Genomic DNA, 18,446 nt, shown 5'->3' with positions numbered 1-18,446 from the left:
GAGTCAGCATTGCTTGGGGCTTGGGCTGATCGCTATACTAACCCGTTTGGCAAGTCATGGGTGGGAATCTGGCATTGTGGACAGCGACGCCTACAGGTCAGGTCTGGGCGCTTGCTCAGCGGAGGCAGGACTTGATGAAGGCAGTGTGACCTCCCACGCGTTACACTTGACCAATGAGAGTCCTCGCTGCCAGGTGAAAAAAGAGTCACTGGCTGTCGCCGCGCGTGACGGAGGAAGCGTGCGGATGACTTCAGGGTTCCCTTGTACCGACCGGGGAGGGGGGGGGATTGGCACAACGACTAAAAAAAATGGGACGGGGAGAAAACAGAGACAAATCGGAGAAAGAGGATTAAAAAACTAATAATAAAAAAAAAAAAAATGATCTTTTTCCTCCAGTCTCATCGGCGAACGGTAAGAGGACAGTAACATTATTTTCAGCCGATTGTTTATTCATTTCACTGCAAACCATCTGATCAATATATCAACCCATACTAAATAAAGACGTTACTGACGATCAAGGAATTATAAACGACCCCCCCCCCACCCCCTTTCCTTCACGCATGATGAAGCATAATGTAACCGATCATATACATTTGAATTTTTTAATATAGCGTGTATAGGAAAGAAACGGCAATCGATAATCTATCATATGCGTCAGGGCCTATAACTCTCGTTTTTGGAATTACAGCAGAAAAGATTAAAAACACTTATATTCTCGAAGGTATTAACACAACAATGTATGAATGAAAAAATATAACGTTCCCACATCCTGAACGATAGATGAATGGGCCATAGTAATGTCAATATAGCTATAATATTTAAAAAGTTATAGCCCTGCAAAGAAGGTAAACATCTCCATAGGCTTTCAACGGTGGCAGACTGGGCACAATGATGGATATAACGCCCATGGCGCCCAATGTGTTAATTGAACAACGGGTAATATTTACATTTACAAGGTGACCACAGCTAGTATTCTGAGAGCAGCGATGTCTGAAACAAGGTGACTCTGGCGTGAGCTTAAAGGGGAACTATCTTATAAATGGCCTTTTCCAGTGTTTAGCATCGTTTCCTAGCTATGTGGACTTATATTAATATGATCTATGTCTCTAATTCTCATATTGGCGCATTCTTCCAATTCTCCTCTCACAATATTCACCCTCACTGAACTGAGTCATCTGAAAATGTGCTGATCTGTGATGTCAGAGAGACACAGCTGCATGATAATGTGGCTGCCCAGGCTCAAAACGGCTTAAGATCTTGAGGTAGAAAAATGCTGTTTTTGAGGACTTGATTAGAAATACAAAACAATGAATTAAAAAAGAATAATAATTACAGAGGTGTTCCATAGACTCACAGGAATTGTGTAAAAGTGCCCAAATAGTGAAAGAAATAGTCAAATAGTTCCCCTTTAAGAGAATTCCCCCACGTTGAACATCGTGAACGACCTGAGCGACATAAACAACATGAACGCTACGCAGCGCAGCCTTCAGACGGAACACGACGCATGACGACCACCACATTATGACATCAGACGGCCGGCTGCATTGTGCTGCTGCTGCACCTTGTACTACTATCAGGCGCTCGCTCCTCATCCCACGGGGAGGGGGGGGGGGGGGGGGGGGGGGGGGAAGGGACTGTGAAACGGGCCGCGCAGGACATGTGATCTGCCGCTCTGGTTGAGCTCCGGGACGCCTGGCAGGACTAACGCACACATACCGCCCCGCCAGCTGCTCCGCGACAGAGAGCTATTGTGGCTCGAGGACCAGAGAGAGACACCAGGACATACGTCAACAACATGCCCTCACACACACACCACACACACACACACCACACACACACACACCACACACACACACACACACACCACACACACACACACACACACACACACACACACACACACACACACACACACACACACACACACACACACACACACACACACACACACACAGCGAGAGACACGCAGGACACACGTCAACAACATGACCACACACACACACACACACACCACACACACACGTCACACACACACACACACACACACACACGCAGCGAGATACACGCAGGACATACGTCAACAACATGACCACACACACACACACACACACACACACACACACACCACACACACACACACACACGTCACACACACACACACACACACACACACACACACACACGCAGCGAGATACACGCAGGACATACGTCAACAACATGACCACACACACACACACACACACACACACACACACACACACACACACACCACACACACACACACACACGTCACACACACACACACACACACACACACACACACACACGCAGCGAGATACACGCAGGACACACGTCAACAACATGCCCTCACACACACACACACACACACACACACACACACACCACACACACACACACAGCGAGAGACACGCAGGACACACGTCAACAACATGCCCACACACACACACACACACACACACACACACACACACCACACACACACACACACACACACACACACACCACACACACACACACACACACCACACACACACAGCGAGAGACACGCAGGACACACGTCAACAACATGCCCTCACACACACACACACACACACACACACACACACACACACACAGCGAGAGACACGCAGGACACACGTCAACAACATGCCCTCACACACACACACACCACACACACACACAGCGAGAGACACGCAGGACACACGTCAACAACATGCCCTCACACACACACACACACACCACACACACACACACAGCGAGATACACGCAGGACACACGTCAACAACATGCCCCCACATACATACATACAAGTGGGTATTTTAATCTAGCCCGCTATGCTAGCAGCATTATAGCGCGGCTTCGACTGGGCAATGCTCTCTCTCTCTATACATACTAGCTGTGACATCATCACCTCTGATCCCCCCCCCCCAGTGTAGAGGAAGGGGGGGAGGGGGGAGAGAGAGAGAGGGTAGAGAGAGAGAGAGAGATAGGGAGAGAGCGAGAGACAGGGGGAGAGACAGAGACAGAGAGAGCGAGAGAGACGGGGAGAGGGAGAGACGGGGAGAGGGAGAGAGAGATAGAGAGAGACAGGGAGAGGGCGAGAGACAGGGAGAGAGACAGAGACAGAGAGAGGGAGAGAGACGGGGAGAGAGAGGAAGAGAGAGAGCGAGAGAGAGAGAAGGGGGTTGGGGTAGAGAGGGGGGAGAAAGACAGAGGGGGGAGAGAAAGACAGGGATAGAGACAGGAAGGGAGAGAGAGAGAGATAGACAGGGAGAGAGACAGAGATAGAGACGGGGAGAGAGAGAGAGAGAGAGAGAGAGAGAGAGAGAGAGAGAGAGACACACAGAGGAAAGGTTCTGGATAGGAGGAGAGATCAGATAAGATAAGAAAAGATCAGATATTCCTTTATTGATCCACCTGGGGAAATGCAGGCATCACAGTAGCATGGGGGGGGGGGGGGGTACAGGTATGAGCAGGGTAATAGAATAAATAAATAAATATAGGCAATCAAATTTGATCTGAATATAATGATAAACAAAAAGGTGCAGATGAGGGTCTGTATTATGGGTGGGAATCACCAGTTTCATCACGATACGATACGATATCGATTCTTTGGACAACGATACGATATTTGCCGATATCACAAAGTCTGCCACGATACGATACGATTCAGGTGCCTGCGATCGATATGAGACGATATTATATGCCCATTTAACACAATCAGTAACATTTAAATCAACAAAAAAAAAGCAATGGAAATATCATTTGACATTTTTATTTTTGATCTCTTCCAGACATTTAAATGAAAAACAATCTATTGTTTTTAATACAAATAGACCTCTTGTTCACTGTTTTTGGTTCGTTTTTTCTTCTTCTCGATATTAATATCCTATCACAGCGCTATATTTTGGCTGGAAAAGGCATATTGGTAGTCAGAAGGTGCAGTACCGACCAGATCCTGTTAGTGGGGCTATCTCCTTTCCAGTCCCTAGTGGACCTCTGCTGCTCTCTCTATCAGCTTAGCTTAGTTAGCTCACGCTAACGCAACGTTAATTTCGGTATTTAACGCGACGTGGGCATAAAGGAATGGCGAGGATGGAAAGCACGTTAGATGCATTTGACCCCTTGTGGGGGAAAAAACAGGCACTTATTTCGGGCAAAATAGGTGGACTCTGAAGCAATGCAGTCTAACGTCTACACACACGGAGCTGCTACTGTTGTTGCAGCCAGCCGGGCGGATATGCTCACGAGGGGATTTTCAAAATAAGAGTATCGCAATATGATCGATCTTTTTACGTTGCATCGATCCTATTTGATAATTGATAATAGATCGATATATCGATCTGGATCGATGTATCGTCCCACCCCTAGTCTGTATGCCCCATCGGTTATATAATATTATATGACAATAAATATAGGCACTAAAACATTTGTATCTGAATATAGTAAGAGTAAAAGTAAACAGTACACACAAGACAAGGTACAGTATACACAAGGTGCAGTATACACAAGGTACAGTATACACAAGGTGCAGTATACACAAGGTGCAGTATACACAAGGTGCAGTATACACAAGGTGCAGTATACACAAGGTGCAGTATACACAAGGTACAGTACACACAAGGTGCAGTATACACTAGGTGCAGTATACACAAGGTACAATATACACAAGGTACAGTATACACAAGGTGCAGTATACACAAGGTGCAGTACACACAAGGTACAGTATACACAAGGTGCAGTATACACAAGGTACAGTACACACAAGGTGCAGTATACACTAGGTGCAGTATACACAAGGTACAATATACACAAGGTACAGTATACACAAGGTGCAGTATACACAAGGTGCAGTATACACAAGGTGCAGTATACACAAGGTGCAGTATACACTAGGTACAGTATACACAAGGTGCAGTACACACAAGGTGCAGTATACACAAGGTGCAGTATACACAAGGTGCAGTACACACAAGGTGCAGTATACACAAGGTGCAGTATACACAAGGTACAGTACACACAAGGTGCAGTATACACAAGGTACAGTACACACAAGGTGCAGTATACACAAGGTGCAGTACACACAAGGTGCAGTATACACAAGGTGCAGTATACACAAGGTGCAGTATACACAAGGTACAGTATACACAAGGTACAGTTAGGGATGCCCCGATCGATCGGCCACCGATCGTTATCGGCCGATAATCAGTATAAATATGCGATCGGGGAATTCCGATAATTAGTCATATTCGCCGATCGCGGAAACTGATCAAGTGGATATCTCAATCGCTTGTCTCAGCCGCACAGGACCTGCAAACTGCTCCTCCTCCCTAGCCCCGCCCGTACCCGTGTAGAGTTTGTAAACACAGAGGAGGCGGACCTCCTCTGCTGAGTCTAGATAGTGCATTCGACCTGAGCTAACGTTAGCTACCTAGCTATCGTTACTGTTTAAACAAAATTACCCAGTCAACTATTCACTTTTAGTAGGCATTGTCTAACGGTATTTAGCCGGCTAGCTACTGATAGCTCCGGATATCAACAAATGCCCCAGGAAGTCCAGTAGCCCATGTTGATATCTCCGTTAGCTTGCGTTAGCTGACGTTAGTTCACGGTTCAAAACGAAATGTCCGATTGAACTAAATAGTTGTCTTAACGTCATCTAGCCGGCTAGCAGTAGCTACAGATAGCTCCTGATATCAATGTCTTATAACTAGGGATGGGTATCGTTAGGATTTTATCGATACTACTACTCTTATCGATACTGCTTAACGGTTCGGTACTTTATCGATACTCTTATCGGTTCTTTTTGGTTCTTTTTTTGCAAGAAAAAAAGACAATTAATTAAGAACAGAATCAACATTGCTTTATTATTTATAAATACAACTTTATAAATAAGTATTATAAATAAATATAATTTCTTCAGCAACAGCAGCAGCAATGTTCTTTTATATAACTTTATAAATAAATATAATAAATGAATATAATTTCTTCAGCAACAGCAGCAACAATGTTTTAAATGTGTCTGACTCTGAATTATAGACTTTTTATAATAAACAACAAATGCAAAAGGCTAACAGAACTGTGACACTCGTTCACCCTATCCTCTGTCATCCTTCCTCTAGCTGCTAGGGTGAAAGGACTTTGGGTGGTGGAGGGAGGTAGAGGGAAGATGTGTGGTGGCCCTGGGCTCACTGGCCTGGGACACATTGGTGGCTGACGCCTCAGCTTGACGATCTATAAAAAGTTTAGATTGTAGTATTTGTAGCTAAACAATTATTTTGTTTATTAGCCTATTTGTAATAATTCGTTATTAGCCTAGGAAACTCCGTATCTTGGCTTACCGGCGGCAGTGGACGTGGATGCAGATGGAACACTGCGCGCAAGGCAGTCGAATACGCGCATTTCTGCACACTAATATCATATTTTGCCAACAGATGTTTTGATAAATTGCTCGTATTGCCACCCTTACTGGCAAATGTTTTGTTGCACTTGTGGCAACGTGCGTTGTATATCCATACTTTCTTTAGAACGCTTCGCTCTATCCGCCATCACGAGTCACGGTGCATGCAGACTCAGAGCTGTCTGTGTCTGTGTGCAGCGCGCTTCAGCACGGAGAACTTTCATTAAGGAGTACCCGTATGTAGCACTACTAGCGAGCGACTCGCGAGGAGTGTGTGTAATAATGACTCGCTGTGGCTCGCTTCTCGTGCAGAGACAGAGAGAGGATAGATCGTTTGCAACTTTTAAATAATAATAATAATAATAATAATAATAATTTCTCTAGAGTATCGATAGCAGTACCGAGGACGTCGGAGCTTATAAATACTCCGGTATTTTCTAATATAGTACCGGTTCCCGTTTAAAACCGGGGTCCGGGGGGCATCCCTACTTATAACATTGATTGAATGCGTATTCGAGCTGAGGGCTTGCTGAACGTGAAATGACCAAAGCATAACGTTACCAATAGGGTCCCGCTGCAGCGCCGGAGAATCCTTTTTGGAGCTAGGGCTACTAGAGTACACACAGACAGTGGAGCTGTTTGCAGATAGCGAGCATTTTGACTTGTTGCGTGGTGGCGATGTCTCGCAGATAATACAAGTACAAGTCTAATTATATAATATATATATTTTATATAAAAAAAAAAAAAAACTTTATATAAAATAATTTTTAATTTCTTTTTAATCAAAAACGATCGGTATCGGATCGGTATCGGCCGATATGGCTCACGACGATCGGTGATCGGTATCGGTGGCAAAAAACGTGATCGGGGCATCCCTAGGTACAGTATACACAAGGTGCAGTATACACAAGTATACACAAGGTGCAGTATACACAAGGTGCAGTATACACAAGGTGCAGTATACACAAGGTGCAGTATACACAAGGTGCAGTATACACAAGGTGCAGTATACACAAGGTACAGTATACACAAGGTGCAGTATACACAAGGTACAGTATACACAAGGTGCAGTATACACAAGGTACAGTATACACAAGGTGCAGTATACACAAGGTGCAGTATACACAAGGTACAGTATACACAAGGTGCAGTATACACAAGGTACAGTATACACAAGGTGCAGTATACACAAGGTGCAGTATACACAAGGTGCGTTAACGTTATGGCAAGATGTGTGTAGGCCTATGTAATGTTAATGGCTATGTTTTTAAAGTCGTAATGAAGATTGATTTATATTGCGCTTGCCATTTTTACACAAACTGACTACTAGCACCTGCAGCCAGCGCTCACCTCTCCCGGCTCCGTGCCAAATTAATTTTTTTTTTTTTTTTGCGCATCCCCTGAACCGTACAATACACAGACGCCCCGAACCGTGGAGGTCGTGCCGGTTCGAATGCGTATCGTTCCACCCCTAATAATAACATATGGTCGCTGGCGGGAGAAAACCTCGTAACTCCCAACTTTTTAGGAGGTGAAAAAAACATTCAACCCTGACCAATCATACCCTGACCAATCAATCCTGAGCAATCAAACCTGACCAATCAACCCTGACCAATCAACCCTGAGCCATCAACCCTGACCAATCAACCCTGAGCAATCAATCCTGACCAATCAACCCTGACAAATCAAACCTGAGCAATGAAACCTGAGCAATCAAACCTGAGCAATCAAACCTGAGCAATCAATCCTGACCAATCAAACCTGAGCAATCAAACCTGAGCAATCAACCCTGAGCAATCAACCCTGAGCAATCAAACCTGACCAATCAAACCTGACCAATCAAACCTGACCAATCAAACCTGACCAATCAAACCTGACCAATCAAACCTGACCAATCAAACCGGACCAAAATGTCCTTACGACTAGATGACAAATCGGTTATTCAGTCGTCAAGATCTTTATTAAAAGATCAATATTGCCCCAATATATCAGTCTAACCCTATTTAGGCCTCGATTATTTAAATATAAATAATTATACACTCTTTCAAGCACGTGTTCCTTTGGGTATTGTGCCATTCAAGCACATAGAGAGCATAGAGAGAGCATAGAGAGGGGTCGGAGGTCGCCGGCCCAGTTTCTCTTACCTTGGGTGGCGAAGCTGACCGCCAGCAGAGTGGTCAGGACTTTGCCAAAACTGTCCCCCGTGTACAAACACTCCGGCTCAAAGCCCTGGAAGAAGAGACACACAGAAGACACGTTCAGATTCAAACCCCCAACATACATTTAGTAATTTAGCTGCCGACGCTTTTATCCAAAGCGACTTACAAGTTCTGTACGAAAAGACAGCAAGAAGGGCACAACTCTATCAGCTGAGCAACAATGTTCATCAAAGTGTTGAGTGCTACAGTGTAGGTTAGTTTATTAGGACAAGTGCATGACAGTAAGGTTAGTTAGGGTTACATTTTTTATTTTATTTTTTCATTTCAGATAATGGTTGAAGAAGTGCGTCTTTAGTCGACGGCGGAAGATTGGACGGGTTTCGGCTCCTAACTGTGGTGGGCAGTTCGGTCCACCATTGTGGGGCAAGGACTGAGAATAGGCGGCTTCTCCTTGATGACCCTCCCGGAGCTCGGATAGGAGGAGTGGGTCTGAGACGTGTCAATCATTATTCTCCGAGTACTGTTTACACTGAGACGATAGGCCATTTGGAAGAATTATAATTATTATTATCGCCTGGGGCGATGTTTGTGATTAATGTTTTAAATTACACTTTCTTGTCTATGCTAATGGTTAACCCATCCACCACAACATCCACAATTTAGTTTGTGATTTCTTTTTTTTTTTTTTGATCCACTTTTTCTCCCATTTTTCTATATTTTCTCCCATCCCAATTTCGTATCATCCAATTCAACCCTCCCCTGTCACGAACGCTGTTTCTTGCCTCCCACAAGCCGGCTGCAGTGAGGACTAAGTCATACATAGCACAAGTCCCCTCCGGTACTTGAGGTAACAGCAGTCGCATCTTTTCACCTGCGCAGCTCGATCTCTTAGTGTCGAGGAGTAACGCGTGGGAGGCTCACGCTGCCCCCGACACTTCCTGATTCTACTGCGCAGGCGCACCAACCGACTTGTAGGAGTCGCTTGTTCACAACGTTCGATCCCCACCCTTCAGTTTTTCCCTCCCCGTAATACGGCCAATGTGTATTACTGCGGACGACCAGCCAAACTGAAAAACAATGTGGAGAGCTGGATTCGAACACGCGAATCCTAGCGTCTCCACACTGGTGGCGAGTGCCTTAGACCACTACACCACCTAGCCGCCCTTAGTTTGTGATTTCTTTAGCTCGACTTGGGTCGACTTTTTTCGCACACACAAACTAACTTTAAATCATTTTTTTTCTTTTTTAAAGTATTTTATTTTATTTCATTTACATGCCAAAAAATTTATAAGTGACGCCACTTATCGATTTCACACAGTTATTGATAAATCGATAAGTGGTCTCAGCCTTAGTTTACACTGCTGCTCCATTTCTCTTTCTTCTAAAGCCTTGTTTGGTTTCACCAAAAGTGATCGTTGAAAACATGTCACGTTCAAAACATAACAAACACAACAAACATAACTCTGCCTCGACGGCACAATCTGCTTGTAACAAAGAAAGAAAGGATGGTTTTCGTGCATGAATTTCCAGATTACAACTACAATACATACAACGTTCTCCTGGTTGTTAAACAAGGGAGGTCAACATAATACTGAACAATGGAACAACAACAGACTGGCTTTAATGATCTCTACTGTGATGCTGCATATAGAGGAGGGAGAGAGGGAGAGAGAGAGAGAGAGAGAGAGAGAGAGAGAGAGAGAGAGAGAGAGAGAGAGAGACAGAGAGAGAAACGGGGAGAGACAGATAGAGAGACAGAGAGAGCGAGAGCGACAGGGAGAGAGGCAGAGAGAGAGACAGGGAGAGAGACAGAGAGAGGCAGAGAGAGAGAGAGACAGGGAGAGAGACCGAGAGAGAGGCAGAGAGAGAGAGAGACAGAGAGGAAAACAGGGAGACAGAGAGAGCGAGAGTGAGAGAGAGAGACAGAGATAGAGAGACAGGGAGAGAGCGAGAGCAAGAGAGATACAGAGATAGAGAGAGAGGGAGAGAGCGAGAGCAAGAGAGATACAGAGATAGAGAGAGAGGGAGAGAGAGAGAGAGAGGAAGAGCAAGACAGACAGACAAGAGAGAGAGAGAGAGACAGGGAGAGTGAGAGAGACAGAGACAGAGCGAGACAGAGAGATGGAGAAAGACACAGAGAGAGAGAGAGAAACAGAGATAGAGAGACAGGGAGAGAGCGAGAGCAAGAGAGATAGACAGAGATAGAGAGAGAGGGAGAGATAGAGAGAGAGGGAGAGAGAGAGAGACAGGGAGAGAGACAGAGAGACAGGGGGAGAGAGAGAGAGTGAAACAGAGAGAGAGAAACAGAGAGAGAGAGAGAGAGAGAGAGAATCCCCACTGCAGCCAAATAAATAGTCACACAGGAATGTGAACAGCCCTTATACCAGAATAAGACAGAAATAAAGGCTGACATGTTGAATGTGACCCATATTTTGTGACCAGACCTAGTGGTTTGGTAATGAAACGGGTAGTTCCCTGCTCGTTTGTGATTCGACACACACACACACACACACACACACACACACACACACACACACACACACACACACACACACACACACACACACACACACACACACACACACACACACACACACACACACACACACACACACACACACACACACACACACACACACACACACACACACACACACACACACACACACACACACACACACACACACACACACACACACACACACACACACACACACACACACACACACACACACACACACACACACACACACACACACACACACACACACACACACACACACACGGCTCTCTGTCGGACAGCGATCCTCTTTCCCTCTGTGTGTGGATGAGGTTTCACACGTTAAATAAAACATCTTAAATATAGAGGCTGGGCAGCGAGGCCTCTGGATCTGCTCATCCTGAGCCGAGCTGCTGACTCTGGATCTGCTCATCCTGAGCCGAGCTACTGAGGCCATTAAAGCCACTGTTCACTCAGTAAATGGTTGAATTTATATAACACTTTTATCCAAAGCGCTTTACAACTTGTTCCTCACATTTCACCCGTTCACACACACACACACATTCACACACACACACACACACACACACATTCACACACACACACACACACACACAAGGTGCCAACCTGCTCATCGGGAGCTGGGCATAAAATAACATATTGTTTGGTTCCTGTTGGTTGTCAGTTAAGGCCATGGGTAGATAGGGAATTTATTATTATTTTATTTTATTTTTTTATTCTTTCCCACGGCGACTATGGATAGGGAATTTCTTTATTTAATTAAAATGTCCACAACAACATGGATACATGTACTCTGCCAGCATGTTTAATATCCATAATACTAAAGGTTTGACTAAGATTTTTATGAAACTTTATTGTAAATACATTTTTAATTTCTTTTTTTTAACTAATAAAATAAATTGGGTCGCCCCTAAATCGGCAAGGTCGGTCGGTCGGCAACCGGAAACAAACCATTTTTTCTTTTAGGCCCAGTCGGGGGGGTTAAGTGTCTTGCTCAAGGACTCATCGACACGCTGCCCCCGGGAGGAGCAGGGAATCGAACCGGTAACCTCCGGATTACCAGACGAACGCTCTATACCTCCTGATCCACTGTCGCGTTTAGAATATTGGAGTGAACTAAACTGGTAAATAAAAATCATACTCTAGGTTTACATTGAGTAAAGGTTTTTTTTTTTACTAGGGCTGTCAGTTTATCGCGTTAATTAGATTAATTAATTACACAGCAAATGATAGCGTTATGAAAATTAACTCAAATTTATTACAATTTATTTGTTTATTTTTTATACTTTTAATTTTTTTTTAAATCTCATTCATTCCATACGAATGTAGAATACACATTTACAGACTTTTTTTTTTAATATGGTCCATTTGCATGTTCTTGGTATCTGATTCTAGGGACATCTATGGATCTCAGGGAATGTATTCCCAGGGTCAGAAATACTGTGTCTGTAATGATATTGTAATGAACCAAATGAGAATATCAATAATTTTTTTTTATCTTTGACTGTGAATAACACTATGCTCAAATTGACCAGACCTGAAAAATCTCCCGTTTCAACTGAACTCCAGTGGTTTTTGAGGGTGCTCGATTTTTTATTTAATTTTTTTTTGGTTACCATCAAATACGTCGTCCACCAAAAAGTGTTTTGTTTTTTGTGCCACGCAGAACAAACAGTGAGTTGATGCAGAACGCTGCAAGCCGTGCAACACGGATAGTAAGAACACTTCATAGGGTTTTTTTTTTACCGACATTTGGCCACCGGTGAGTCTTACGTGAGTCTTGGTACTCGGTAGTACCGACGTGAGTCGGTCGATAGTACCTTAATAAAAGTACCGGAATTCGGTACCCATCCCTACTACTAGGTAGCGTGTGTGTGTGTGTGTGTGTGTGTGTGTGTGTGACTTCACGCAATATCTTGTGTTCGCTGCTGCTGCCATGTGCCACGCTACCAAACGGTTAACCCTTTCACTGCCACGCTACCAAACGGTTAACCCTTTCACTGCCACGCTACCAAACGGTTAACCCTTTCACTGCCACGCTACCAAACGGTTAACCCTTTCACTGCCACGCTACCAAACGGTTAACCCTTTCACTGCCACGCTACCAAACGGTTAACCCTTTCACTGCCACGCTACCAAACGGTTAACCCTTTCACTGCCACGCTACCAAACGGTTAACCCTTTCACTGCCACGCTACCAAACGGTTAACCCTTTCACTGCCACGCTACCAAACGGTTAACCCTTTCACTGCGACAATACAGAGGGTTGAGATGAGTTCTAAAAATAGATTTCCCTAAACAACTATTCAAGCACTACTCAGGCGGGTAATACATGCAAATACTTAGATCTGGGAAAACATTCACTTTAAAAAAAAATCGATACCATGTATTCAATTGAGAATCGATTTAAAAAAAAAAACGAATCGTGATGACCCCGAAGATCGAAAGGTGAGATTCCAGAATCGCTGCCCCTCTATGGTTATCATCATAGATACAGGAGAGGTGATGATAGGTGGGTTTAAAATCATGTAAAGATGAAGGTGGGACTGATCCACGATGAATTGAAAATGGGGGACCCTGATGTAAACAAGACGAAAGTCTTTCTCTGGTCTGCATCCCCTTAACAATTGTGTGTATTGAGCTGTACTGTATTGTACCCGTTCTGCAATCTGTTGATACAGTTTTCAATCAATCAATCAATCAAATCGATGCTCGGTTCTTGTACGACGAGCGTGAGGTTTAGCTACACACGTGTGCGTGGTGCTGCCGCGGCCCGCGGAGGAGACAACGGTCCTACATGTTCTGGTTCTGAAGTAAGAACAGCCGCTGCAGAGGCCTCTGGCCAGAACCAGGACCAGGACCAGAACCAGGACCAGAACCAGGACCATGCACTTTATTGGTGAACAATTATTATTGCTTTTAATGCAACAAATGAACCATGATTAATGCTCTTAAAATGTTTTTTTTTTTTTTATGAAACATGATTACTACTATTAATGCCCTTTTAGACTATTCACTAAGAATACTCAATGCACTTCAAAACAGACGCCAACGCGCCCCTTGAACTTGGAAAAAAACAGGGGGACAAGGTTGGAAAATAAGTCTTGGACTTTTCGTTTTCTATCCCTGACATCGGTCAATTTTTGTTATACGTTTTTGTGAATAAATCAACTCAAGAGCAGCACTGTATCCCCCAGCCACTGTAATAGCCGACTACACCAACAAAACAACAAGTATATCATCTGTACACGACAACACAGTTTATGTCGAGAGCCTTGAGCCGTCGCTGACGCTTCCTCATTCTGCTTCCCAGGCAGAAGTGAAAGCTGTAAGAAGAAGACTTCTTTCTTTGTGCAGCGGGCGGCCGGGTCACATGACAAGAAGCAGGCACCATGTGCAGTGGCACCGTTTGGCCGTGGCTTACGGGAAGAAGAGAAGTCCTCGCTAAAACCACGATCACCGACCAACGGGTGGGTCCGGTGGACGGACGGACGGGCAGCGCCGCAGCAGAGAAACCCCAGGATGATGATACATCTGACGGGTTGGCTCTTCAATTCAAAACAGCCCACGAGCCACTGGGCTCTAATTATGGACCAGCGGGCGCGGGTTGGTGGATAAAAGCTAAATAAATAAGGGGGACCTCCCGAACGTAAAGGGGCCGGCCCAGGCAGGGCTCAGTGGACCACTTGACACGCAGCCACGCCTGCCTATAAGTGGGTGACTCAATTAGTGTTTAAAAGAACCCGACATATGGGATTTCGAGACCAAAAAAGGACTATTTATAAAGCTGTGGAGAATCGCCTGTCCAGCTCTGCAGCCACAGGCCGGAGGAACAACAGCACTTCCCTTTCATACACGATACACCCGCTAACCGCGCGCAGAGTTACAATATACACAGTTCATGACACACAAGGACGACTTTACTCCGCTTATGATACAGGCCGGGCGACTTTCTGCAATGAACCCCCGACATCGATGAATGAAACACTAATTACTGCAGCTGTACAAGAACTTGTGTTTAAGGAACCCTCTCTAGGCCGGGGTTTTTTTTTTTTTTTTTTTTTTTTTTTTTTTTTGCAGTTTTAAAAACAGAGACACTAGTCATACAGACCAACAGTTCCCTTTCTGTCTGTGCTGTGGCAGCGACTCGCACGCCTGTCGATGAGGGCGAGCCCCACTCTCTGCACACATGGATGGAGGTGTGAGGAACACAGCCAGAGCAGATCACCACCACAACAACACAGGCAAGAGGGTGCAACAAGTCTCGCTGCAATTAGAGGCTAAGTAAGAAGCTTATTTTCTCTGCGCTGATCTGATGACACAACGATAACGGCGGGCTTGTGTCAAAAGGATCAACACACACACACGCGCGCACACACACACACACACGTTTCATCATGACATTTGACTCAATCTGTTAAGTACAAGTTTCAAATGTTGTCGGATATATAACGTTCACTACGGTGAAATGCTTGGTTCTGTAATGAGCCTCCTAAGATTGTGCTTCATGCTGTAAACGCCGGTCAAAAGAATAAAGGCCAAACACTATACAAAATATATACAGTCTAAAAAGGTACAACCTAAAGTACAAAGTGAAGTGCAAAATGCAAAAAAATAAAGTACTAAAAAGCAAGCTTTTTAAAATGCAAAGAATGCAAGAATGAGGTAGGGATGTCATGCAAGTCGCTTTGTAATAAATAAGATACAAATATGGTGTAGTGTTGAGTGTTTATAGTGTCTAAAGTGAATGTTAATAAAGGTGAGTGTTAAATAAAGTGAGAGTGTGTGTGCAATGAATGTAACTTACCTCCACTTTCAAGGACGCACATCCTCTGAGGAACTCCCGAATGTTGGCTATGCAGTCGGCCTCGGCTCTGGGATCATGGCAGTACTGAAGAAGACATGAAATAATAATTACTATATTAAAACAACAGAACGTTACCTCGACTCAATGTGCCAGAGACTCATCTGAAGGCAAAACCAAAACACTGATCAAAAAGGTCCCAAACCGCCTATGACTATCAATCCAATCAGATAGAGAAATAAGTAGCACTACTAGTGTATAATTTCGATTGTTTGTGTCATATAGTTTAAAAAGTAATAAGTCTCTCTGTGTCTCTGTGTCTCTTCTGCACACAGACCACTGACACACCACGGTCTCTGGCTCAGGCGCGTCACTTCCGCCTCTTCTTCTTCTTCTTTGGAGTTAATGGCGGGTCGCAACCACAGAAAGGCGCATACCGCCACCTACTGTACAACCCAGCAACTGTATTTTTGTATTTTGTATTTATTTATGAACACAGTTAAACAAAAGTAAAAACAATACATAGAGTTATTATAACCAATTTGTGAAGGAGAAGTTAGAAGCGTAGAGAGGCTTATCGGGAACTTCCCCTGTTTTGTAAAATCAAACATACAAAAATATAAAATACCAGAATACATTCAAAAGATATGTACATAATAATACATAACCACCCACCTGCCTACAAACCTACCCACCCACATAACCAAATGCATACCTACATGTATGACCTATTTATCTATCTACTACTTATATATGAGCATTTTTGTGTAGTTTGCTTTAAAAAATAAGCAGCGGATGAGGCAAGAAGCCGGCAAAGAAAAGAAAACAATAAAGAAAAAACCAACAAACCCAGAACAAACAAAACAACAAAATACCCAACCCTAACATCACCACCATATACAAACCTAATAAAAAAATAAAACCTAAACAAAAGAAATTAAATAAACTTCAAACCCACTTCCGCCTCTGAGGAGGAAGTGACGCATGTACTCGTTGCAACTGTTTATCACCGGCAGCAACTTTCTGTGTGCATGATTGTAAACATTAATCACTTATTATTATTGCAGCTTATTATTCTTAATTGGTTCCATTTAGCACCATTGCATTGGGATTCAATCAAGTTTGATTATTTGCAGATATTATTATTATTGCAAAAGAAAAGAAAAAGAAAAAATGTCCACGACGGGCGTCTCTCTCACTCAACGTCAAGAATGCGGAACATTTTGTGTGTTGTTGCAATAATAATAATAACACAACACTTTGTCTCCAGTAACCCGTCAAAGCCATCCAAACGAAACCCTTTCACACTTCATCACTTTATATTCGTATCCAATAACTGCGACTAATAATTAAAAAAAATAAAACATGCTCACTATAAAAACGGCACGGCGAGAGAAAAAACGACAGTTAGGCCTATAATGGAAAAAGTTGTCGTCCCCATATTAATAATAATAATATCATCAAACCCCGATCCCTTCCACCGAATATAACACAAGTACTTTATTAATAATCCCGAGGGGGAATCCAGCTGCACCACAACAATAAACATGTAGGTAGTCAAAGACAAGAACACACAGTCAGAGACATTCTACAACACATTGTGTAAAATAGACTGGTGGTGTATATCGACCCCAAATTGTTCACGGCGTCTGTTGAAACCATATTAATAAGTTTAAGTTTATAATAGGATCCACCATCAGCTACAGCATTCTTCCTCCTGGGGGGGTGAGGGTCCACACCAAACTTACACTGTGTGACCCTGCAACATAATACTGACCTCATAATAACATAAAGGACTAGGACATGCAGAGAGATGCTATTTACATCATCACAACAACATCATATTAACTCAAGTATATATAATAATAAAACTAGTTGACACTCAGATACCTTGGGCTGCAGGCCAGGGACCAGCCGCTCCACCAGTTTGCACAACACGACCCCATCCTTCAGAGAGCTCTTCAGAAACTCCTCCGGGTCCAAGATGTTCTTCTTGGGCGAACTGAGCACCCCCAGCGAGATCAACCACGTCACCGTCTGCTCCTCTGGGTTCATGATGATGATGATGGAGTTATTAGATCCACTGCCTTGTTATCCATGCATTTCAAACGGCAGGCGGTTCCGTATCGATAATAATAATATGCCGCTGCCCTGCTGCTGGTGCTGCTTGCTTCACTTACATCCGCACTTCTGTCTGTCTGCCAGGAGCAGAGACACAGATGATCACCCCTACCGGCAAACAGGAACCTACCAGGACTTCCAAGTTGATTTCCGTCTTTAACTGTCTTTAGAGACGCATTGTGCAAGTGTTTAGTTTAGGATCCACAATTAGCTGTACAGCATTCTTCCTGGGGGGGGGGGTCCACAAAAAACTTACATTGTGTGACCCTGCTGCAACACCCTTGTACAGTGCCCCCCCCCCCCCACCCACCCCTCCTACCCAACCACCTCCAATGTACAGTCCCCCCCCCCACCTACCCAACCTCCTCCAATGTACAGTTTCTACGTAAAATGTTTGTATCACAAACAGTACTGTATTTG

General features: G+C 44.1%; 1 protein-coding gene across 1 annotated transcript in view; it reads right to left on the bottom strand.

Moving 5' to 3' along the window:
• arhgef6 (Rac/Cdc42 guanine nucleotide exchange factor (GEF) 6) overlaps positions 1–18,075 on the bottom strand; it is a 78,885-nt gene extending 60,810 nt beyond the window's left edge. Inside the window, exons 1-3 of the mRNA XM_084331363.1 lie at positions 17,796–18,075; positions 15,909–15,992; positions 8,566–8,650 (exon numbers count right to left, since the gene is read on the bottom strand). Of these exons, the coding sequence (XP_084187489.1) occupies positions 8,566–8,650; positions 15,909–15,992; positions 17,796–17,960 (334 nt within the window). The 5' untranslated portion in view covers positions 17,961–18,075. The remainder of the gene's footprint in view (positions 1–8,565; positions 8,651–15,908; positions 15,993–17,795) is intronic.
• Between the last annotated feature and the right edge of the window lie 371 nt (positions 18,076–18,446).

Source organism: Notolepis coatsorum (assembly GCF_963971535.1).
Source record: "Notolepis coatsorum genome assembly, chromosome: 16".
Lineage (NCBI taxonomy): Eukaryota > Metazoa > Chordata > Actinopteri > Aulopiformes > Paralepididae > Notolepis > Notolepis coatsorum.
This window is presented reverse-complemented; position numbering and strand designations above follow the sequence as displayed.